Genomic DNA, 24,388 nt, shown 5'->3' with positions numbered 1-24,388 from the left:
GGACACGGAGCTGTTATTGCTCCTTTAGGGACTGGAAGGCCGCAATAAGGTCTCCCCGGAGCCTTCTCTTCTCCAGGCTGACCCCCCCACCTCTCCCAGCCTGTCCTCCCAGCAGAGGGGCTCCAGCCCTCCCAGCACCTCCGGGGCCTCCTCTGGCCCCGCTCCAACAGCGGTGGGGTCATATTCGTGTGATATCAGTATGACCTGAGTGTTGTGAACACCTGTGAGCTTGCTCCATCTCTTTGGCAGTGAGGGAGCGATTTTAGGAGGATTCAAAGATTCAGTCACCTAAACATCTTTCTAAGCAACGTGAGTAACCTGCTTGGCTTCCAGCTCCTGCTCCACAAGTGCACAGTGAGTCCTATTTCCTACCTGCCCACCCTGTGCTGGTGCCCGGGGAACGCCAGGGTGTCCCTGATGGACATCGTCAAATAGGCAGTGGTACCCTGTCCTTGAGAGCCAGCATCCTTGGTGCGCTGCAGGCAGGAGAGGTGAGCGTGTGGCGTTGCAGTGTAACGCTCTGTCATGTTTCCGGTTGCTCAGTAGTTTATAAACATTCATCAAAGTGATTTTTGATGAAATACAGGTTTATTCTGTTTACAGTCTTCATGTGCCGCACGGGGAAAATCAGGAGGTGGACGTCTTGGAGGGTGAGCAGGTGAAATAGCTCAAAGATGAAAAGATTAAATCAGAAACATATTTGTGGATAAACAGAGGCCATTGTAGTACATGTGTTATCATCAGGTGAGAAATCCTGTGGGAATCAGTAATAAGGACAACCTTGGGAGCATGACCGGAGCTAGAGAGGAATCCACCAGCTGGTGCGCTGGAGCTTGCTTTGAGCAATGACTTTTCTCCTGGTGTCCTGGCAGACAATAATTTGTGTCCTGCAGTATGGAGCGAAGCTAAGAACAGAAACAATATATATGTATATCCATTGCAGTGGGTGTGCCGGGGATTTAATTTCTGTACAGCACCTGCAGAGAGTTAAGCCCTGATTGAATACCCAAAGCAGTTTGAGCTATTTGTACAGAGCGTGTATAAAGAATTAAGCCTGTATTTCTGTGTATAGGTATCCATGTATGTGTGGTACAGACGGGAAGTTTCCAGAAATTTGGCATGCATCTTCTTACGGAGATTAAAAATAGCATCCAGAATTGCCTTATCATTTTCCAACATACGCATTTTAAGCAAGTTAACTTTAGTGCACAAGGCTCTGCATTGATTACACTTTTTCGGTTCATGTCTGAGCGTGGCGTTCCATAATGTGTATCGTGGACGACTCGCTGACTTACTGGGAGAGTTTATTAGAAGCGAATTAGAAACCGTGCGAGGAAAGCTGAGGTCTATGAAGTGTCAGTGACTCCGGTGCGTGCTGCAAAATTCAGTGTGCTGATCATAAGCAGGAGCCCAGAAAAATGCGGTTAGGGCTTTATTTGGAAAAAGTAACCTAGCAGAAGCTTTTATGGGAGAGTTCAAACGTTTATTCATCTGGCATCTACCTTTAGGACTGGTTTTGGGATGGCCGCAGTAAAAGCGCTTAAAGAATAACCCGAGTGTGTTTCCCGAAGTGGAGCGTTTCCGAGGAGGGTTTTGTCCCACGCTCAGCAGGGTTTCCTTGCGGCTGTGACCCTCTCAGTACCACACGGCCCGCTCAACGTGCCAGACCGTGGGTCTTTGATCCCAGATTTTGGGGAGGAGAACAAAGGAAGCACCGCTGGGATGAGGCGATTGGCTGTATCCACACCATTCCTTAATGCTGCTGATATTGGGAAGGGCATCCTGAAGCTTCAGGGGGAAAACCCTCGCAGGATGAGTGAAGAGAGTTTATGCTTGTAAAATCTCATTTACCTAACCAAAGAGCTGGTGGCTTTGTAGCATTTTGGGTCACTATGTGAACTCTGCGTGCCTGCCACGGGAGCTATTAGTGTGGCAATAAATACCTGTAGAAAAAATGATGGAGACTGACGTAACGCATATGTCTGAATTCCCAATGCACCCTTGGTTGGTTTAGGGCAAAATAACGTGTGCTGTGGCCAGGCAGCAATAGCGAATTCTGGTTCTGCAAGAGGCAGGGGCATATTTTTGCAGCACCCGTGCACAGTTGCGGGTGCATTCCGGACAGGGTTGTGTGTGCCCCGGCTGCTGGGAGCCGCGCGCGGCACGTCGGCGTTGCACAAACCTGTGCGCAGCGCTCGGGGCCGTTCCCCCGCTCGCAGCAACTCTTCATTTATATTTCATGCCAAGTTGTCTGGCAGGGCGCGCGCGCCATATCAACGCTAACGTATTTTTCGATTTGACATCTGTAGCGCTGTAAAATGTCTGTCTGGAGCAGAGAGGAGGAGGAGGAGGCAGTGGGAGCATCCCGGTGAGGGCCACCCAGGCGAGACACGGGGACACGCTCGGGCTGAGGACAGAGCAAGGGCAGCCAGTGCCCGTCAAGGACGAGTTTTCTAGGAAGGGAACAAAGGGAGCAGAGACAGAGGTGTTTGCTCAGCGGCCACGTGTGATTGTAGAGTCAAATCCCGATGCCTCATACTTGGCAAATACTTGGAGCCTAACACTTGAATGCTGACAGGCGATGAAAAAAAAGTACGCCAGGAAGGATACACGAAAATGTGACTGGCAAAACGGCAAATATCAGGGCTGGTAGCTTGAAGACGCATAATTTTTAGGCACTTAAAATTGTTCATATGATGTGCATGTGTCTATGTGCGTGCTTGCGTGTTGTATGTTTTTACTGACTCTTTTACTGTCAACCCGGGCAGGCGTAAGGTAGGGGGGCCTTGGGGGTCACTTATAACGGAGTGAAAGACAAAGCAGTCTTGCTGTGCAAAGTATTTCTCATTATGGGTAGAAAGTCGCTCATTTGTGGTTTACTTTGGCTTCCCGTTCACCTCTTCTGTTGGGTTGCGGTGGTGCCTGCAGTAGTTAGACCCGTAAATATTTCCAGTATAAACCAAAGTTTATAGCTTGCCTTGAAAATTCCCTAGAGATTGAAGCTTGGCATAGGAGAGCTTTTTCTTGTGTTTACATTTTTACATGTAACAAACTTTCAGATAAATTCCTTGTGGTGTTCATCAGGTACTCGAGTGCAGAAAACAGGGATGTAAATAATTGGCAATTTTTTAAAAAGTGCTTATGAGTTACCTTCTCCCTTCTGGGCAGCGTGAAGTGAGCCACAGAGACCTGCGCTCGCTGTGTCGGGCAGAGGAGAGAGCTCGGCTACGTACAGGCAAAATGAAAAATAGGCGCTAAAGGCTGCTTTAGCTTAAGTGAACTCTGAGCGTCTGATCAGCGAGTTCACGTCTGCTTCAGGAGCAGAGGAGTTTTGTCTGAGATGTGGTTTTGCGAGGAGGTCTCGTGCTGACGTCCGTCGGAGACATAAAACCTGGGACCGGGACGGGGGCCAGGCGTTTTATCCCTGAGTTCATTTATTTGTCTTGGTTTATTCAGGCCCTTAATATTATTCAAATGAAGATTTTGTTTCTAGACCAACATCAATCAGGGAAGCTGCCAACCGGCACTGTTTCCTCGGTGTCCAAGGACTAAAACGTGATGGCCCTGTGGGTTTTATTTGCTTTTAGTTTTTATTCATTGTCTGTTTTCAGTGTGTATCAACTGGAGCAGGAGCAGAAGGGTGAGCTGGGACAGGCAAGCAGCATCTCTCGCCCTCGGGGGGCCCCGGGTGCTCGGCCGTGCCAGGGGTCCCCGCGGTCCCCGTCCCGGCTGTGGGAGACCGTGGAGCAGAGGAGATGGAGTTCAAATAGCAGCAGGCATTGGCGTAAGAAGCTCACTCTGAATAAATTCCGTGTATTTATATGTGTGTGTTTCTGTGTACCGGGGAAAAACGTTCATGTGGATGAAACTGTTCAGGCTTTCACTGAGTTCAGGCGGTTTCAGTTATGGTGCCGCACAAATTTGGCTGTGCAGTTATCATCTTCAGTGTGAGATCTGTTCTTAAAATGGTAGGTTGAGAAAGGCAGTGCTTGCTCTGTTTTGTTTAATGCGCACTAATGTGAAAAATAAAAGCTCTTCTGTGTTTTAGAAACATTCTTACAGATTACCGACAGAAATAGCTATGTTTTTCCTTTCTATGTAGGCGTTCAGTAGAGCCACAATACAAGGGCATGAGAAGAAAAGAAAGTGCATGTGATAACACAAACCCCACTTTTTCTTATTTTATCATCTAATTCCAAAGTGCTTATTCCACCATACTGTTGCAGGGAAGAAGCTGCAGTGATGTCAGGGTGTATTTTTGCCCGACGTCTTTAGCGCAGGCCCAGGGCTAACGGAGGAGTTCCTGCTTGTCCCTGTAGGCACGGGGACAGCGATGTTCCCGGCAGCGTGGGCTCTGCCATCCCACCAGTCTCGGCTGAAGAAGCAGGATTGCTGCTGAAGTTCCTCGCTTGTACGCACGTGCACCACTGGTGTGAAAAGCGCTAAGCTCTGGGCACGGGGCGCAGCCCGGCACGGGCTCCACTGCTCCTTCTCTTGTTTCCCAATGTTTCTGGTTAAGGCATTTATGGTGGGAAAACACTTGGTTTTCCTCTTGCAGAAATGCTTTTGGATAATTTGTGATTGTCAGCTGCTTTTAAAATTAAAAATAATGAAGTTTAAATGCTTTTTGATTATTTCATTGAGAGCTTGCAGCTTTTCCCCAATGGGGTCAACTTTGTAGACTGTCTGTGAACAGGTCATGGCGTTGGGTGGTGGAGAAGTTCGGAGTCCTCAGTGCAGGAGGGGAGGTGGGAGGTAGTGCCTCACACCCACCTTCTGCAAATCGCTTCTCTCATCCTCAGGGCTGTCTATATCAAATGGTGCTCCAAGATGTCCAGCGTGTCTACGAGTAGCAGCATCCCTCTCCCCTCGTCACCCTCCTGGCTGGGTGGTGGCTGCTGACTCCTGCCCGAGGCAGCCCCTCACCACCCTCCTTGGCCCGCGGGGTGCGTGGGGCTCACCCTCCTCCCCTTCACATCAAGGGGCTGTTACGCAGCGCTGCTTTATTTCGCAGAGGAGATTTACACCTTTGGAAAGAAGGTGGCCTTTGAACCAACTGTTCTTTGCGGTTGATTTTATGCTGAGATTCTGCAGTTGCTTTGTGTGCACAGATGGCAGATGGTTTTTGGCAACCCGTGATAGGTGCTGCTGCCCTTAATTTTAATTTTTCTTGTCGACAGTGATTGATGAACAGCAGTTCAGTTACACGGGTAGCTCTGCAACCTTTGCTCTTATTTCCATAGGGTATGCAGTGAACAATGTCACAAGGGGACGGGATCCTCTCATTTACAGTAAAGCTTTTTTTTCAATGAGATCTGGATAAAAGTTTTAAGATAACAACCAAACCCCATTGGCATATTTGGAATAATTGTTGGGATGCTCAGACTTTGCCCCTCTGTCTGCACTGCTGTGTGCCAGCGCAGGGTAGGAAAAGATGTAAAAATGGCTGGAAACCTTCGTCTGTGTGTCTTCCGTCGCTTCCCAGTGTCCAGCAGCCGGGGTGAGTGCCTGGTGCCGCGGTCGGCTGCCCCGCGGCGAGGACACCTCTCGCCCCGAGTGGCTGGGGCCATGCGGACTGACCACAAGCCCTGCACGTCCAAGCACAGCCTTTGGCGTGTGTATTTTGGGTCTTTGGAAGACACTTTCTCAGACATTTCACTAAAAAGGCTTTAAGTTTGGATTTTGTGGTTTGCGTTATCAGTAGCGAGCGCCTTTGAATGATTTAATAAAGCTGCAGGGCTTGCTCGGGGCGATCTTCCAGGCCGGGTGAGTCAGCGGTGAGTTGGGCTTTGAAGCTTTTGTAGCATGAAACTATTTTTCGGTGGTGAATTAATGAGGTTTCAGCTTTTCCAAAATGTGAAACGCATTAGGCTGAGTCTGAATTTTTGAAAGGAACAAACAGCTCTGTGGTAGCAGCAGCCGTCTCTGGCCACCAAAACCGCGAGAGGTTTCCCAGATGACGTTTCAGCAGTGGCATCAGCGGTGTCATGACAGCCCAGCGAGACCCCACTCGTCGCGTGCTCCCATGTGGAGGCAAAGGGGTTCTGACCCAGGACATGAGCTGTGGCTGTGTCTGCACTGGGACGAGCCCGCAGTGGCAGGGGGAGATGCTGGGATTCCCACTCGCACCTGCAGGTTTGTGTGCAGCAGCATTAAACGTCTTTGTGCCATCTGTACAACGCTTGTGTGACTATTTGTAGTGTGGGGATTAACCTCTGTGAAGAGCTTTGAAGTGAAATGCTAATTTATTATAAATATGCAAACACTGATGATGATAAAGCAGAGAAGCAAAGTGCAAAGCAGCAGGTGGAAGCTCAGAGGAGGGGTGATGAGCGCGGCCAGACGTGGAGGAGCTCGGGGAAGTCATGGAGAGCCGCAGTGACGGTAAAACACGGGCATCAAAACAAGCCTCTTGGCATCCCAGAGTCAGCCTTGCACGTGGATGTCATCCACCGCTGCCGTGCAGGGCAGGAACCCCTCGGCTCCCTTGCTGGAAAGGTCTCCGGGCTGTGCTCCATCAGGATTTGGGGCTGCGGTGCTGCTGGCAGAACTGCTGCTAGGGGGGCTGTTTGGCTGTAAACACCCAGGAGGTGACTGACCTCCCAAGAAGTATTTACCCTTCCCTCCTGCTGGATTTCTGGATGACTTAGTCCTTCCTTGTCTGCTGGGGAACCACAGGTCCTCCCAGCAGTTTTCTGGATCCCAGCTTTCCTCTTCAATGAGTCAAGTATATGTTGCTGGACAAGCCTCGTCAGGCCCACTGAAATGTTCCTGGGAAATCATGGATCCAAAGTTAAAGAATTTGCCTTGTTTTTTTTTCCAGTCCTGTTTCTGCGGGTGAGCTCCATGCGAGCATCCCCACCGCAGCCCCAGGCCGTGATGACCCCCCGTGCGCTGTGTCCTCTGAGCGGGGATGCTGCAGCAAGTCACCCCGTGCTGGCGAGGCTGGTCCTGCTCTTCGCAGCGCTCTCCCTGCAGAGCGGGGGTGTGTTTAGGAGGAGAAAGGACTCGTGCAATGAAAGCATTGGTATTTTTAGATCAAAGACCAGTTTAATAAAAAAATAACAAAAAAGTAGTAGGAGGATTAGAACAATAAGTACATTTAATTTTAGTCTAGCTTGGGTTCCTCATAAAGTCAACGAGCTTTGAGATTGCTTCACTTGCCTCTAGCTTTCCTAAATAAACACACACCGTAGCAGGATCGAGAAGTTAAGTAGCACAGAAAATTGCAAAAAGTTAAATTTTAATATTGGAGAAGAATATTAAAGGACTGTTTTACAGGCCAGGTCCTAGAATTAAATTTTAATACTGTACAAAAATATTGAGGGTTGTTTTAGTAGGCAGCTACTGAAGTTAGCAAGACTTTTTTTCTTTCTTCTACATAAGAAGGACATGGAGCTGTTGGAGCGGGGCCAGAGGAGGCCCCGGAGATGCTGGGAGGGCTGGAGCCCCTCTGCTGGGAGGACAGGCTGGGAGAGGTGGGGGGGTCAGCCTGGAGAAGAGAAGGCTTCGGGGAGACCTCAGAGCCCCTTCCAGTGCCTAAAGGGGCTCCAGGAGAGCTGGGGAGGGACTCTGGATCAGGGAGGGGAGCCGTGGGATAAGGGGGGGCAGTTTTACGCTGGAAGAGGGGAGACTGAGATGAGCTATCAGGAAGAAATTCTTGGCTGTGCGGGCGGTGAGCCCTGGGCACAGGATGCCCCGAGAAGCTGTGGCTGCCCCATCCCTGGAGGTGTTCAAGGCCAGGTTGGACGGGGCTGGGAGCAACCTGGGCTGGGGGGAGGTGTCCCTGCCCAGGGCAGGGGTTTGGAACTGGATGAGCTTTAAGGTCCCTTCCAACCCAAACCATTCTGTGATTCCATGATTCCCTTGCAGAAAGGGTCAGAGTTAGGGGCAGGGTGAGGGGTGGGACGAGCGGGTTTCCTCCTGGGCAGTGTGGTGCGGCAGTGCTGTGAGCTGACCTTCTCCAGCAATGGCAGGAGAGATGAGTTTGGGGCCAGAGTCTAGTTCTTACAGCGTTTTACCCCAGGCTAAACAGACCTGATTGCCACCAGCCTCCTGCAGTGAAGCGTTGGGTCGTCCGGTTAGTGGGAAACAACCTGGGAAGACTTCTGAGGTGAAGACTGCTGTACCAACGCTTTAGAGGTTGTGGATCTTCAGTAGACTTCAGGTCAGAAGTAATTTAAGTGAGTGGCATGAGTAAGGAGGGCTTACTCGCCATGGCTTCATGGCCCCGAGTCAGCATCCAACGGCCTCTGTTTCCTCTGGAGTTGGTTGTCCCAGGAGAGGACAAGAGCTGGGCAGGTCGAGTCATCCTTCATCGCTTAAGCCTTAAAGGATGAGCACAAACCCCTGGCTTGCTGCTGCTGCCTCTGCATCCTCTGTTCAGTCAACAAGATGCCTCTTTGTAATGTTATGAACTGGTTTCTTTTCACACCCACTAAATTTAGAAAATGTGAGGGAACATTTACAAGCTCAGAAATCGTACGTATCTGACGGCGAAGGGTGACAGTGTCAATGTCTTTGTGAATATACGTGAACAGATCTGTTATGTTGCTTTCCATTCTCTTTTTATTATTTTTGGAATTTGGTTACTTTTGGATGCTGGTCTCTGGGAAGACGTAGGCACCTCACAGTGCCAAGAAGTAAACCTGGATCCACTCAGGAGCTGGTGTCCCGTTCTCAGGCTTGCTCTCGCCGGGGAAGGGGGCTGCTCTGTCTCAGTTTTACGAAGGTAGGAGGTATGGATTTGACTTATGAACCAATTTTGGATCTACTTGGTAAGAACTCACTGGATATTAATAAAAGTTTAAAATAGCTCAGGCTGTGCTTTAAAACAGCCCTGCCTGTAATGCAGAAAAAATTAAGGTTGCAGCTCATCATGGTGGAGACAGTGGAGATAAAACCAGCAGAGCTGGAGGCAAAATGCAATAGACATGGCTGTTATGAAACGCTGCGAGGAATTGAGAAGTTTAACCGATGAGCTGGAGAATAAGCTCAGATTAGGAAATTCCAGGTGAGGACAGGGGGTCCTTGAAGTCTGCAGTTGCTGGAGTAATGAGCAGAGCTTTGATGTCGGTATGTAAATCTGAATCTAATTTACAAGGGCCAAGAATATTGTTTTGAGTGTATTAAAGCCCCGATCTTTTTCATCAATGCTGTTGTGAGGCCAGAAACTCCCCAGGTTTGTTATTCTGTCTCTGGTGGTAGTGCAAGTCGGGGATAATTCCAGTAGGAAGGATGGGAGGAGAAAGCGAGCTGGGAATTAGGTCTCGGGAATATAAGCTACTCTGCCATGTCCATAGAGTGGCTATGAACCTGCACCCTTCCCTGCCATGCTGGAGGTGCTCTAATTGCACAGAAGGTTTTCATGGGATACCTTTATTTCATTTAAAGTTAACAGTGCCATTACAGAAGTCTTTGCTGAAACGGCTTTTAAATTTTGCCTTCCTCCGGCTCTGAAGTTCGCAGCATCGGCTGACTCGCCTTCCTTGCCAGGCTGAGCTTTGCTGCCGTCCCAGCGCCTGGAGCGATGCAGGGCTGGCTTCTCCCATCACCACCCGGCGGAGAGGAGTAGGCTGGTGGAAACATCCCGTATTTTAGGGGTACACGTGCTCCAGTTGTCTTAGTAATGCGTGCAGGGCCATTCATGGGAACAAATGGATCAGGAAGACTGTTGTGTTTGTTGCTAGCATGTTAATGTCATGATTCATAAATAAAAGGGATTTGGACTTAAAGATAAGATTAATAAGAAAGAGCAACAGCCTAATGCTATTAATTAGCAATGCTTATGCTTTTGAGTCAGTCAAGTTGCTGCTACGCTTGTTTTCCAAAGCATTGAGCCTTTTAATTCTCATTAAAATAAGGAATAAGTTAGAAAAAATACAGCTCAGTCATCCCACCACCATCTATCACGCGGCACTGATGCCAGTGTGACCTGCTGTTCAGACCCGGAGTTACGTGCTGGTCCTTTCCTTAGCGAACCCACCATTGCTGCGGAACGTTTTGATACTTCTGTGATGTGAATAAACTCAGCCAGTTGGGCGCTTTATCCCTCGGCAGTGCGTGGGCTACTATTTTAGCATTTTCTCTGGATAATGCTGATAATCACAGAATCCCAGAGTGGTGGGGGTCAGAAAGGCCCTCTGGAGGTCCCCCAGTGCCACCCCCCGCCAGAGCAGGGGCACCTCCAGCAGTGGCACAGGACACGTCCAGGCGGGTTTGGAATGGCTCCAGAGGGGGAGACTCCCCCCCTCTCTGGGCAGCTGTGCCATTGCTCTGCTGCCCGCACAGGAGAGAAGTCCCTCCTCAGGTTGAGATGGAACTTCTGATGTTCAGGTTTGTGCCCGTTCCCTCTTGTCCTGTCACTGGGCACCACTGGAAAAAGACTGTTCCCATCCCCCCGGCACCCTCCCTTGAAGGATTTATAAGCATTCTCTTCTCCAGACTGAACAGCCCCGAGTCCCTCAGCCTTTCCTCATCAGAAAGATGCTCCAACCCCCTAATTGTCTTTGTAATTTGTGGTGCTGCAAGACTGCTTTGCCCCTGAGGGCTGGGGCCACCGCGCGTGGCCACCATCAGCTCCATGGGCCCAGGCGGTGCCCTCGTTTTCCATTGACAGCGTGCAGATCCCCAAGGGCCAGGGTCAAGGCCAGACGCTGTGGCGGTGGTGCCCAACTCCTGCAAATCAGTCTGCAGAAGTAGATTTTGGTGCCAAAAAGTGGAAACGGAGGCTACGCAGTTTCCATAGTAAATTCAGATGCTTCGTTGGCTCAAAACCTAATTTGAAACTGCTTCTCTGGGGAGACTTCTGGAGGACAGAGGTGAGAAGGTTACAACCAGCAAGCCAGCTGGTCACAGTAGACACCATAAAATTTGGTCAGTTTTGAACAGGGCCGTGAAATGCAGCTCACAGCTTTTACCTCGAGTTACGGAGTAGTTCAGCTCCCGGCAACGAAGCTGTACTTCTTCTTGCTCTTCTTCTGCGGGGTGGCACGTGAAGCACAAAGCTGAGATGGCTGCACTGGTGTCCTGCTTCCCTCCGGCTGCTCGCGGCCAGAAGATAACGCCGCTGCGTGGGAAACAGCGTTTTCCTGCCCTGTGCTGGACCACTGCTCTCGCTCTCGCACTGGGACAGGTGAAATCATCTCCTTGGGATAAAGCTAAATCTCGACGCATCCTGGGACGCAGCGCCATTACCGAGTCATCCGGCCCCGCGCTTCGGAGACGCTGTCGGGGCTGCCAGTTTGGACAGGGCTGGGCTTTGTTTCATAGGTTAAAAATACATATATTTCCTTGATGTGCTGCTGGTTTTATTTTTAACTCTTAAGCAATTTAATATTTTGCAGGTCTGCTAGTATTTCCCCCAGTTTTCCATCTGCTAATGTGATTAATTTAAGTTCTAGCTTTATAATGCCAACCCAGAGCAAACGGAATGGAAACCTTACCTATATTATTTGGCACATAGCAGTAGACATGAATAACTTTGGAATTTGTGGGGAAAAAGAAAAGTTATGTGTTTTTGGAGCCAAAATAGGATTGGAAACCAGCCCTCGCAGACAGCAGGATGCCATGTAGGATCTAGCTGCAGTTACTTTTGAGTGCAGTGCTCCAGATTCATGTTTGTAGGTATTTCTGAGGAGTCGGAGACCTCACTCGGAGGCTGTAAAGTGGTGTGTGCACCGATTTCCTGTTGCCTCGCAGATATCGAGGCAGAATGATGTGCCAGAGGTTTGCTTTTCTTTTTCTCTTCAGTCCTAGAAGTGGTGTGACGTAGTGGAAATTTGCAGTCCGGTGAGGAAAGTGGGACTAATTTCCTAAGGCTGTGGATCTGTGGGAGGAGGGAGCGGAACAAAGCTGCAGAGCTCACCTGGGGGCAGATGCTGGCTGGGACTGGTGGGCATCGGCGTTTTCCACAGGGCTGCGTGACCCTGGACGATGACAGGGTGCAAGAGGCAGAAACTCAAATGCAGGGAGGCTCTGTCACGGCTACCGCGTGGTCCAGCATGGGAGCTGCGGCAGGACCCCGGCAGCCTCTCAGTTCGTGCCACCGTGCAGCTTGTTGGACTCGTGGCACTAGCTTGAATTAAAAATAGCTTGCCAAGAAGCAGTTATTTTTAATCCAGATCACATTTGGTATGAGCCATGCAGGCGTGTGTGCAGGGCCAGCCTGGGATGGGGACGGGGATGGGGATGGGGATGGGGACGCAGAGCAGTGGGGTACAAGACAGTGGGACTGCTTCAGCTGCTGCTGTCACTAAACGAAATGGTCTTTTATGGGCCAAGGTGGGATCCTAATGGAAGATGGATGTCCAGTGTAAAGATGAAGTTCTTCTTCCTGAGCTGATTGGAGTCTGCTCTGCAGGCAAAGGGCCTCCAGCTGCATGAGTGCACAGGGGTGACACAGGGGATGGTAAGGGATGACCTGGCTGGGGACATAGGCGGGAGAGGAGAGAGTGGGGCCATCCCCTCTGGCAACAGCAAGGATTCAGATTGTATCAGGAGTGGAATAGCTATGCTATCAGAAGCCGTCGAAACGTGAACTCTAATTAGGGTAAAGATGAAAAGAGAAATCACAGGTCATAGACCTGTAGTTAACTAAAAAGTGCTGGTATGTGTGAAGGCCGTAGTCATAAGGGCTGGAAGTGGCCACGAGACACTTGTGAGTCATTTCACCGATCTGCAGGGAACAAGAAATCCAGACTGTGAACGCATTTGGTTAGTTATGACGAGAGTAAAAACCGTTGCGACCGGTAGGATCAAGCCAAGCCAATTCAGTAGCCGTCTTTGCCATAGTTACTGATGCAACAGCTAAAGGTTATGCAATTAGATACAACACACTCAGATTTCAGAAAGCCAATTGGTATAGTGCCATGCATAAACATAAAGAAAATATATTGCTTCCCATTTAAATAAAAATACCATGGTTTAGAAATTAGTTTTCCATTAGGGAATGGTTGTTAACAGTAAGACCAGCTGAAGGACATCATTAGTCCAGGTTTTAGAGAAGGTATGACCTACACCTGTGTTGTTTCGTACAAAGACACAGGGTTGTTTGGTACAGCCACTGACAGCCTTGACGAAGGCGGAGGTTGAGCGGGGTCGGGTGTGCTGGGACACTGGCCTGGAGGCTGCAGAGACCCCAGCCGAAGGACGGGGACCTCCAGGGGACTAGGAGGTCCGAGTCAGCAGATGTCTTGTAGATGGGAGGAAGGGAATAAACCTGCTTGACAAGGGGAGAGCCTCAGGTTGTGGGTGAGAACGTTTTGCGATAGTTTCCAGTAAATGGGTCCAATTTGATCCAGTTGCTAAGAAAGCCATTCAGACTGATTTATGTATAAAACATAAACGTTAACATCAAACTGACACTGCCAGTGTAAAAAGCCCTGGGCCCAGGGCAATCCCTCCTTACCATGGGAAGGATGAGGCCAGAGGGGCAGCAGACAACAGAAATAGCACTTTACTTCCCAGTGCCCTCCAGAAGGGATGATGGAAGGGGCCAGAGGCGCTGCTGGGGTGGCCCGCCATGGTGTGCCTCGGTGGAGGTCCTGTCCGTGGCACGGTAATGGACCCGCATGCAAGCAGGTTTCAAAACTGCTTTAAATCTCTTACTGAGCAGGGAGTAGGTGCAACTCATCCCCTGCTTGCATGCAGGGTTTGAACCTGGTTGCATACAGTGTATTTGTAAATGATTTTACCTGTCGGACCAGGGCAGGGGGTATCTGAAGTGAGTTCCAGTAATTGTTGAAATACGTGAAATGGTTGCGTACAGCACAACGCCGCGGAGCAAAGGAGTTCCCATTTCAGAATGAGATCAGATTTAATTCACTTTGAAATGAGATCACTGGAACCTGCTGCCTGGGTCTTGTTTTCCCTGTTTCAGGCTTTCATCCGTCCTGAACTCTTGCCATGACTGAATTCTGCAAAGGTTTCCAGGCAGGTTCCTTGTCTGAGCGCCAGCCTGGTTGGGTAAGCTGATTAGCTATAAGAAGATCAGAGCTTGACAAGGGCTGTATTGCAGGTAAACAGTGAAGCTTTTCCTACAGCTGAGAGTTAGTGTAGCTATGAAGTACGCTTGCATCCTCAGAGGTAAGGAATGGTGCTTGAAAAGCCCCAGGAAAAATACCAAGAAGTGCATTAAAATGATAAGTAGGACTGATAAGTTACATGGAGAGATACTGAGAGGAGAATCAAGCGCAGATACGATCACTGCCTATAAATACTGTCAACATGACAGCACAGATGAGCAAAAGGAAGAGTATTTGTTATCTGATGGAAAACAAGCTTTAGGAAGAGCAGTCATCGCAGAGGCGCAGCGGTGGAGGGGATCCCTGGGAGCAGGGGCTCGTCAGCCGGGGTGGAGGGAGATAACGTCTGGTGGGACGATAGTGAATACATCTGCAATGTGCGGGCGGTGAGATTGGCTGGAGACCGCCGCTGCCCTCGCCTCCCTCGGTGGTCCTGCGTGGTCCAGGAGGTACCAGTGCACCAGAGGGGTCCTTCGGGGGTCTGCAGGATTCCCAGTAAGGAGAGACGTTTGCTGTCACACTGAAGATGTGAAAGGATGGCATTTGGTGCATGAGCGACTGTTCCTGCCTGCGCTGCCATGCTTTCAGGGAGGGTGCTGGCAGAGCGTGGTGGTGGGAGGGCAGGTGGTGGCTGCATCGCTCCGGGGACGCCCTCGGGCGAGGGGGACCCCTGCGCCGAGCATCACTCGAGCATCACACGGGGCTGCTCCCTCTGGGCGTGGGAAGGCAGATGGCTGCAGCAGCCCCTGCCATTGCTGCCGGCGGGTAGGAATGCCACAGCTGCTCCTGGATCACACCCGAGCCCTCCTGGTTTCCAGCCCGGGCTGCAGGAATAATCCCAGGGAGAGGGAAATGCGAGACTGGCCTGAGAGTCCGCAGGGCAACCGAGGCCGGGGGGGCCTGGGGAGGTGTAGGGGAAGGCAGTCCTGCATCCTCCCCAGGCGCTGGAATATAAGCAGGGAAAGCCTTGTCTTTGTGCCGGGGTGTGCTGCTCAGCCACCCAGAAACAGCGCTGGAAAGCTTTGCTGGGGATCCCCAGCTGCTGCCACTTAACCTCTCGGCTCTCCTGCCCGGCCCCTCATCCTCCAAAGCTCGCCCGGCTGTTGTGGTGCTCGTCGGTGCCGGCAGCGCTATACCCACCGTCCCAGTGGCACAGGGATCGCCCCTGGCGCCCACAGTCCCCATCCGGGGACTTACTTAAATTTTGATTCTATAGTGTGCCATTTGGGGTGAGCAGGCCGGGGTGCCAGCAGGCTGGGCTGGTCGCAACACATGCTCTTGCTGGTGTTTGTGGCAGCTTCGGCTGCCCGCATCCCTCCTCTTCTGTTACCTGGGACAGAGTTTCTGCGAGGAACTGGAGGTCTGGGCCCCTGGCTGTGCAGGGAACTGCGCTGGGAGCGTTCCTGAGGATCCCCAGGACAGCCTGCTTTCAATAAACCTGTAAAGCTGCCCATTGCGCGGGGCGTGGAGATGGGCACTTCTAGAGGAGAGCGTTTTGGTACGTAAACACCGGTTCATCGATGACTGCTTTGCTGTGGGATTATTTAACAGCCTTTGGTTCTGGCCTCTTTTTGTGCCTCCCACAGCCTCTTTAAAATGGGAGGTGGAAGGGTAGTGCCTGCCGGCGCTGGGGGTGCGCGCAGCACCGACTGACCTGCCTGCGGTGCGCAGTGCTGGTGCTTCCCTCCCATCCTGGCAGCATTCCAGGATGGACCAGAGGTTTGTGGTCCCGAAGGGTTAATTGGGGATAACTCGGCTGGTTTGGGAATGCGAGCTGGAGACCAAGAGGTGCTCAGCGGGATTTTATTCAGCCACTTCACCTTGCTGCACACTGCTGGGCTGATAGGGAGGCTCTCCAGACTTGGTGTTCACGAAGCTCTCGAGGCGTTCCCGGCTTCTCCGGGAGTGTAGGCACGACAGTTATGCTGTGGGTTTTGAGACATGGCTCTTAGGAGAACTGCCTTGGGAGTGAGTAGCCAGCCTGTGCCGCCCTGCCCCGGAGAATGGCCCGTGGGAAGGGATCTCAGCTGACGGCAAAGGAGCCAGCAAACGATAGGCATCGTCTAATTGCTGCCTCTCCCCTGCCTCCTGACTGCTGCTGCAGATCGTCATTCGCAGTCTTGGGATCGTTATCGTTGTGTGTGCGAGTAGCACAGCGTCACGGTGGGCAGCAGCGATCCTACCTCTGGGATCTGTGTTATCCAGATAAGGATGCACATGGTGACATTTAAAAACCTGAATGGTGTCCCACCATTGAAATAAAACAAAATGGCATTTAAAGACCTTTGGAGAGAAGTGGTGCTCTGCCGTCCCCAGCCCACAGCTGGAGTGTGTGTTTCCCATATGGTTGTACTCGGGCCGGGGCAAGTGAAGGGAAAGGGGGGGATGTGCTGCTCCACGGGGACCTGTCTGGGGTGGACGGTGGCTGTCGTGCTGTGGCAGCACGGAGGAGCCTTGTCTTCTCCTCCGGATGGAGGTGGTTTGTCCTGAGCTCCTGTCACTCACCTTCTCCTGCGTCCCAGCTTAGCCCTGCCCTTCAGTGCCTTGTGATTCACTGGCACTTTTGGGGCTAAAGATGACATTTGGAGGGAATGTTTCTGAATAACCCTGTCAACGGGAATTCGCATAAAACAATTAAAGCAGCCACAGCCACGTTGCCTTGGTTTGCTCATGTCTGACGCCGCTGGAGCCTGAGCCCTCTGTGGTCCCTCACGTTTGCTTTCTCTTTCTCTGCAGAATGCGATGAACTTGCCACCGGACAAAGCCCGGCTACTGCGGCAGTATGACAACGAGAAGAAGTGGGAGCTCATCTGTGACCAGGTAAGGGCGGCCGGCAGGGCTTTTGGCAGCCGTCTCGTGGAGAACCCGACCTGGGTTTCAGCAGCAGTGTCCCCAGGCACCTTGCAGAGGACTCGTACTTGAACAGATTCAAAAACTCACTTCTTTGACCTGATACTCCATGATTGCTAACAGCTCACAGAAGCCTTGTAACAATAATTCCCTTTTTTGCCACAGAGCAGTATTACTTTCCTCTCTGATGTTACCATCACCCCTGTGCCTGTTTCCGCTGGGCGGTAACTGCTGCTGATTTTGCATGCCACGGACTCGAGGAGACTGACCTTCAGTCTCTTCTCGGGGAGTGCTTTGGGTTTGGGCTGTCTTGACCTGTGCAATAGGAATGAGTGGTCTCCATCCAGTGAGTATTTGGCTTGGCACATCACGAGCCCTTGTCGCAGTTGGCGGTAGCTGTCCTTTTCGGGGAGAGGCGAATGGTGACGCAGCCTGAACTCCTCTTCGCCTCCAGAGGCTGAACAACAACCTCGGATTAAGCAGCCCATATGCTGAGGCATCTTTGTGTACGAGCTCTGCTGTGGCGTGCGGACTTGGCAGCAATATAGAACAATTAACAGGTTGTCTCTGCTGTGACAAATGAACAGAAACTGCATTATTTAGAGAAAGTGAAGCATCCAAGAGGTAGGATGTGCATTTGTGAGCCAACAGCAAAATCAGGTTCTGCCATAAACTTCAAAAGTAATCACTAATGAAAATAATTGATCCAGGACTGAGAAAGTAGGATGTTTCCTTGAAATGTAAACACAGTGGTACCAGGATGGGAGTTTGGCAAAAGGTACAGTCATGCTGTGAGGTCAGGAACATTTTAATAAATAGATTTGCGAGACATCTCCTATTTAGCTATGGCCGTGGTGGAGCCTCTGATAAAATCCAACTACCTTATAGTAAAGCTGAATGAAGGATTACTCATTTCCATGAGTTTTCTGTGCAGAAAACGTAAAGCGTTGAGCTATTTAAAGTGTCAGTTTAGTGAAACACAGAACAAATTGCTTAATGAGCTGTAAGTGATTTGTTTCATGGATGTTTGCTCAGAGCGTGCCCACTCAGGGCATGCCCGTGGAAGGGTGGGCTTCATGCTGGAGTCTGTGCACTCTGTTCACGCCGCCTTAGCAGCGGGGTGGGCAGAAGCAGTTCGACCAGAGCCCCGGTGCACGAACTCCCACCTCGGAGCGGATCCACCCTTGGCAACGTGCAGCTGCTGCTGATTCACTCCCGAACTCCACAGCCAGATCGGAGGGATGAGCAGATGGAAACGCAGCGAAGGAAATTTGCAATCTGCAGTAATCGCGTATCTTAATAGCTCCTTGCACAACGCTGAGTCCACCCCCGCGTTGGGATGAGTCTGCTTCCCATCGCTTGGAGAGAGGCAGTGCGGGGCTGTTGCAACCGGCGCTGCGGCGCCCAACACTGCAAGGATCCCCGAGGGACGGGAGGTGACGGTGTGCCACCCTGCCAGGGTCCGGCCATCCGAGGGGACCTGCTTGGGCAAGAAGGGGCTGCGAATTGGGGATCTGTTGCAGCTCCCCGGCTGCGCTGGCGTGTGCTTGAATTAGAGCAGCGTGAAGCAGGTGTCTCTAAAAGCACCATAATACAGCATATGGGGTGTGAAATATTTATAGCTGTCCACATAATTATGGCACGTGGCTAAAAGCACTTCCAGGAATAGATTTTGTACAGAATGGATGTTTTTTGTGTGGATGCAAATTTTTACTGCTGTTTTCTATTGGTGTCACTTGTTACACCATTTTTTTGCCTGTTTTTGCTTAGTGAAAGATTGAGGATATAAATTAATGCAACAGCTTGAGGAAATAAACTCTTACCCTCCTGTGCTGTATTTCAACTTTCCTCTGAAAGGCAAAAGGGTCCAGAGGTTGTTCTTAAATGAGATCTACTAAATAGTCTGTAAAGCAGACCCTGGCCATTGGGGGAGACAATTCAGGTCCCAACAGGGAACTCTCGCTTTTTTACAAGTGAGATTAACAAAAGTGGGGAGAAACCAGTCTCATGAGGATGATGATAATAATAGCAACAACAACAATAATAATAATCTGCTGTGAGTAGGATTGTACACGTTGCAGTGAATCGCTGTAAGGGTTGCTGGGCTGGTTGTGAGGGACTCATCCCGTGTGGTATTTTCTGGTCCTTTGTCTATAAACCTTGCAAGTCATCTAAGCATCGCTGCTGGTGTCCTGAAGCCTTGCCCCCTACCTCTCTGCCTTAGTGTACAAGGAGGAGGAAAGCAGCAAAGCCAGTAAACCTGTTGCCCATCCTGGAGAGGGCTGAGCGGTGGTCATCTGGGGAGGAGCGTTGGGAAGGACCCAGGCAGGGCAGAGGATACCATGTCCAGGCATGGCGAGCCACCCTGTTGGCGTACTCTAGGCCTCTTCATCCAGCCATCTGCTGTGAGGCCTTGAGGAGGGGGCACAGATGTTGAGGGAAGAGGTTGGGGACATCTTACAAAGTTCTTCATTGCCCTCTAATGGCAAATTGTGGCAGGGGCATCACCGTGTCCTCACCTTTGGAGACACTGGAGGTGTGTGTGTGGAATAACGAATTAGGATACCTAAAATGAAAGTCATGCGATTTACATCCAAAATATCCACGCTGAGGTTTCTGTAGAACTCTCTCCCTTTCCTAATCAAACTCGAACGAAGGCAGGTGCTGGCTGTTTTGGAGGCTGGTGGCCAGCGTGGAGCTCGCCAGGATGGTGGCGGGTTTCTCCAGCAGCCTCCTGGCTGGGGGTCCCATGCCACCCCTCAGCTTTGGTTCTGGAGTGCTTGGGCCCCTCTGTGCCTGTGTTGGGCGCGATCATGCCTAAACCAAGGCCAAGTGTGGTGCGTTGATGGGGTGCCATGTTCCACTTCAGCTTTTATTTGTGACTGAGAAGAGGGCAGGTACGGGCCATGTTGGAAGCATGGCCCCAGGTGAGAAGGTGGTGCTGCCCCAGTCCCCGAGTCCTCCAGCTCTCTGGGTGAAACCCAGAGACCAGGGTGGCCTTCCCCTGGGAGGAGAGGGTGACCTGGGCTCTCTGCCTGACGGAGCACCATGGTGGAGGGGGAACCTAAGCACAGACATATGGGGTGGTGAGGTCAGGCTGTCAAAACCAGACAGCATTTGAGATAGCCTGGAGAAGTAGAACATCTGAAATCATGGAGGGACCCTTGGACTTGTGTTCATTTACCCTTAGGTTCAGCAAGCATTGGCTGTAGTGATTAAATCCTCTAGGTGAGGCAAAAATGCTAATCACTTAGCTCTCTCTTATATTGTAAAAGAGGTTGGTGCCCACTAGCGTGTGGCGCACACCCTTTAGGCCCGGTTTGCTTCTGCACCCCTTCCTCCTCTGCCACTGTTCATCGAGCTCTGCAAAGGGAAGATGGCCTGCAGCCTGCCCAGCCTTCCCCTCCACAGACCAGCTGTGGGGGGAGGCGGGTTCTTGATTTTCTTTTTTTTTTTTTTTTTTGTGAGATTATGCACTGCGGATTGGTTGAGACTGTAACCGTACAGGGCTGTGGTGGTCCACGCCTGCCGTTCAGTTTTGGGCCCCTCACAATAAGAAAGATATTGAGGTGCTGGAGCGTGTCCAGAGAAGGACAACAGAGCTGGTGGGGGGTCTGGAGGTCCTGTGAGGAGCAGCTGAGGGCCCTGGGGGTGTTCAGCCTGGAGAAGAGGAGGCTGAGGGGAGACCTTCTCGCTCTCGACAGCTCCCTGAAAGGAGGGGGTAGCGAGGGGGGGGTTGGTCTCTGCTCCCAAGGAACAGGCGATAGGACAAGAGGGAACGGCCTCAAGTTGCACCAGGGGAGGTTTAGGATGGATATTAGGAAAAAATTCTTCACTGAAAGGGTTATCAAGCATTGGAACAGGCTGCCCAGGGAAGGGGTGGAATCACCATCCCTGGAGGGATTTAAAAGATGTGTAGATGGTGCTGAGGGATGTGGTTTAGTGGTGGGTTTGGCAGTGTTGGGTTGATGGTCGGACTCGATGGTCTTCAAGGTCCCTTCCAACCTAGACGATTCTTTGATTCTATGATTCAAATCCAGAGGGCTGGGGAGTGCCGACAAATACCTGTGTGTCCTTTGGAGTTGGGCTAGGGGTTCCTTTAAAGGCAGGGGTGCAGGCAGCCCCCACGGGCTGCCCCTGCTCTTGGTGGGTGGCTGGTGAAGAAGGGGACGGGTGGTGAGCGCTGGATGGGACTGAGTGAGGATCAGGGTTTCACGGGGATGCTGGGGCTGTTTGTCGTTTGACACAAACATCTCCGCTGAGCCCCGATCCTCTCCTCAGAAATGTGATGGAGCGACGGTGATTGAAAAGCGGCACCTCATGGTGTGTGTTACCATATGGTGCCGTTGACCCTTTTGCAGCAGAGATACGGATTTTTTTTCCAACAACCAACCAGTGTCTTTGCACATGCTGCAGTAGCCATTCACAGCTCTCTTTTGAGAGCTTTTGCATAAAAAAAAATGCGTTTTGTATACCAGTGGATCTTTCCATTTGTGGGTAAAATACAGGCTATAAAATACAGCGTTTTATTGAACTCAAGAGTATTTGGATGGTAGAGACACTCATGACTTCATTTACCCGCCTGGCTGGCCCTGAGGGAGGTGGCCACTGAAGGTCCGACGGTGAGGGATGGAGGCATAGAGCACGAGGGGTCCAAGACTCAGTGGTGTGGGGCCAGGCGGGGGTCAGCATCTCTGGCCTCGGAGGGAGCCTCTGCGGCTCTCGTGCCGCTTTGCCTGGGTCCCCGTGCAGAAAATTAATAGTGGTGGTAACGGATCCCTCTGCCCGCTAATTAGTGCAGAGAGGAATGGTGCTGTTGTTTCATCCAAGGCCAGGTTGGACGGGGCTTGGAAAAACCTGGGCTGGTGGGAGGTGTCCCTGCCCAGGGCAGGGGGTTGGACTGGATGATCTTTAAGGTCCCTTCCAACCCAAACCATTCTGTGACTCCACAGGAAGACATACAGAGCAACGTACAGCCCCGCTGGCGGGCTGGCTGGGTTCCTGGTGCCAGGGCTGAGCCACCCTCCAGGTCCGTGGGGGATGGGGGACAGGAGGTGGAAATGTGCACCACGTTTACGACATGTTCGTTCCCCGGGAGTGAGAAGGCACTGATCTCCAGCCCTGCTTGTCCACCTCCCTTCACCAGCGTTCACCACCCGCGTGCTCCGTGGCCTCCTGGCAGTTACGGGCTGCCTGCCGGAGTACCGGCTCGGATGCTCTGTGTGGTTACCTAATGTATATGAATCCTTGGAATGAAACAAGCTAGTGAGGGTAATAATAATAATAATAATAACATATGTCACTAATGCAGAAAATGTTCTGAATGTTTTTGGAAGCAAAAGATCTCTGGAAAAGCCACAATTTCCTGGTTATGGAATAAATACGTTTTCCAGATTTGGGTGAACAAGAGATGTGTTGAGTTCTTTGTAGGGTCACGTGGAAGAGGAAATGCAGAAATCCAGCAGTTCCTCTTTGCTGCTGAAGTACAGTCCCACCAGCCCCATTTTTTTGGTATCCATCAGGAAAAGCAAGTTCTGATTCTGGAAATTGCTGGTCACAGAAACACAGGAGCAGTGTTGTGCTCCTCCATTCGGGCTTTTCCCCTGATTCCTCATCATTTATTACCCTAAAGGGTGCTGCTGGGGACCGGGATGTCTCACTGCTCTCTGGTCCAGTGCCGCTGCCTCCTTGCATGTGCTTCTCTGCGCTTGTCTGTCCTTCTGGCTCATAGCCTGAGCAATTTTTCACGTAAGAAAGGGTCTTTTATCCTTGGGAAATTAAGTTAGTTTGCTTTCTAGGTGGCTGACAAAGGCAGGGTCGAATTATTGCCGGTCTGTGCCTTTCTCCTTTCAGGGCTTGTGATAGCGTTGGTGCTTGTGTGAGTCACGTAGTGGAGATAAAATAGGTTTCATGGGGATTTATTAACTTTGTTGTGTCTGAACAGCCCGGTACGGGGGCGAGCGGGAGGGGAAGGCACCCTCTCCCAGGCGTGATGTCACCCACTGGCTTACGCTTTTTGCTCAGCAAAGTTCAGAGACTCAAATACAGATTTTAAACTTTATATGTGTGTGGTAAAAATCCCTGACCTCCTCGTTCAAAGGGTTAAACCCTTTGCCGTATAAATTCTTATTTTGAAAGCAGATTTGGCCCGCGAGCGATTGCGAATTGCCAGAAGTGGAGAGGAGGAGCAGACGGGAAAAAGCAATGATTTTTAACTCATTATATATGGTATCCAGGGCAAGTGGGTTATGTGTGAACAGCAGTGCCTTGATGTTGGCTGGGAAGCGTGTTTGTCTCGCCGGGGAAGTGAATGCTCTCGAGAAGGACCAGAGGAGCTTGGGAGGACCCCGGGGTGGCCAACCTGCACGGTCACTTCCAGCATTGGTGGCAAGGGAAACACCAGACTGCAATCGCGCTGGTCTGCCGAGCCCTGTGCCTTCTTACCCGGTGTGAGCTCTGGCAGTGCATCAGGTTTTGGGAGGATGATGGCTGAGAGCAGACGTTTGGGGTGTCCCGGGAGCGTTGGGGAGCCCCGGGCTGCCATCGGCACGCAGCACCGAGCCCTGGTTCTCGCAGCTTGTGACATACCAGCCTCTAATAGAAAACACTCAAAGCTGGATGAAGCGAGATGGTAATCATAGCCAGGAAAGGGCAATTTTAAAGGCTAATCCCTCATGGCTTTCCAAAGCAGAAGAAACACTTTAAGGGGCTATAAAAATGTTTCCAGGACTGGTAGATGTTTACCACAAGTGGTTCTTGGTCACTGGTTACAGAAGAGCATCGCTGGTGTCTGCTGTTCATGGATAATGTCTTTAAAATCCTTCAACCCAAATAATTGCACTGTACAGTAACGAGCAGGATCTTTTTAATGAAGTCGCTGTAGAGATTATTACATAAATACATAATTACAGCTAGGTTTTAAGAAAACAAACAAAAACATATAGTATCTGCATCACGGACTACTAAATGTGTTCGTTGAGTCTCGTTAAGCATTTCATTTTGAAGACTGCAGATATTAAAACTGGCAGTTAGGAAAAGCTCCTGTCACTTTAGCAGATGATGGCTGATTAGTTAGTAAAAGAAATAAATCCATGAGAGTAAAATAGCTTCTCTGGAGGATTAGACTAAACACAGCAGAGCTACATCAGCATGAGAGAACCCCCAAAAAGGGGAGGAATAAATACAAGAACTAACGGGGAGCCTTGTTGGGACTCTACCATGCCTGCTGCTGGCGGGTGCTCCCACCTTGCCCACCACTCTTTAAGAATGGACCTTCAACTTGGTGCTCCACCACTTCCCTCCATCATTTGCAGATGCAAAGAGTAATACTTGGACACAGTTATCAAGCGGCACAGTGAAAACACTTCTACCTTTGTGGTTTTTTGTAGAGGACATGGGTGTTCAAATGCTGTAATGTCTCTGGAGCTGATATAAAAGTGTTGAGGGGGAAGATGGGAAGCGGTAGTGGTCTCTGAGGTCCACATACCTCTATAACTCTTTACTAGTCTACAATG

At 50.8% G+C, this 24,388-nt stretch overlaps 1 protein-coding gene across 2 annotated transcripts in view; it reads left to right on the top strand.

The window, feature by feature from the left end:
• Positions 1 to 24,388, top strand: part of FMNL2 (formin like 2) — a gene marked incomplete at both ends in the record, with an annotated part of 157,673 nt that overhangs the window by 64,260 nt on the left and 69,025 nt on the right. For both annotated transcript variants that reach the window (XM_082483957.1, XM_082483956.1), the window contains one exon: positions 16,761 to 16,844. In XM_082483957.1, coding sequence (XP_082340083.1) covers positions 16,761 to 16,844 — 84 coding nt within the window. The remainder of the gene's footprint in view (positions 1 to 16,760; positions 16,845 to 24,388) is intronic.

The sequence above is a fragment of the Vanellus vanellus genome (assembly GCF_965231255.1).
Source record: "Vanellus vanellus genome assembly, chromosome: 5".
In the NCBI taxonomy this organism is placed as follows: Eukaryota; Metazoa; Chordata; class Aves; order Charadriiformes; family Charadriidae; genus Vanellus; species Vanellus vanellus.
The sequence above is the reverse complement of the archived record's forward strand: the minus strand, read 5'-3'. Positions and strand labels throughout refer to the sequence as shown.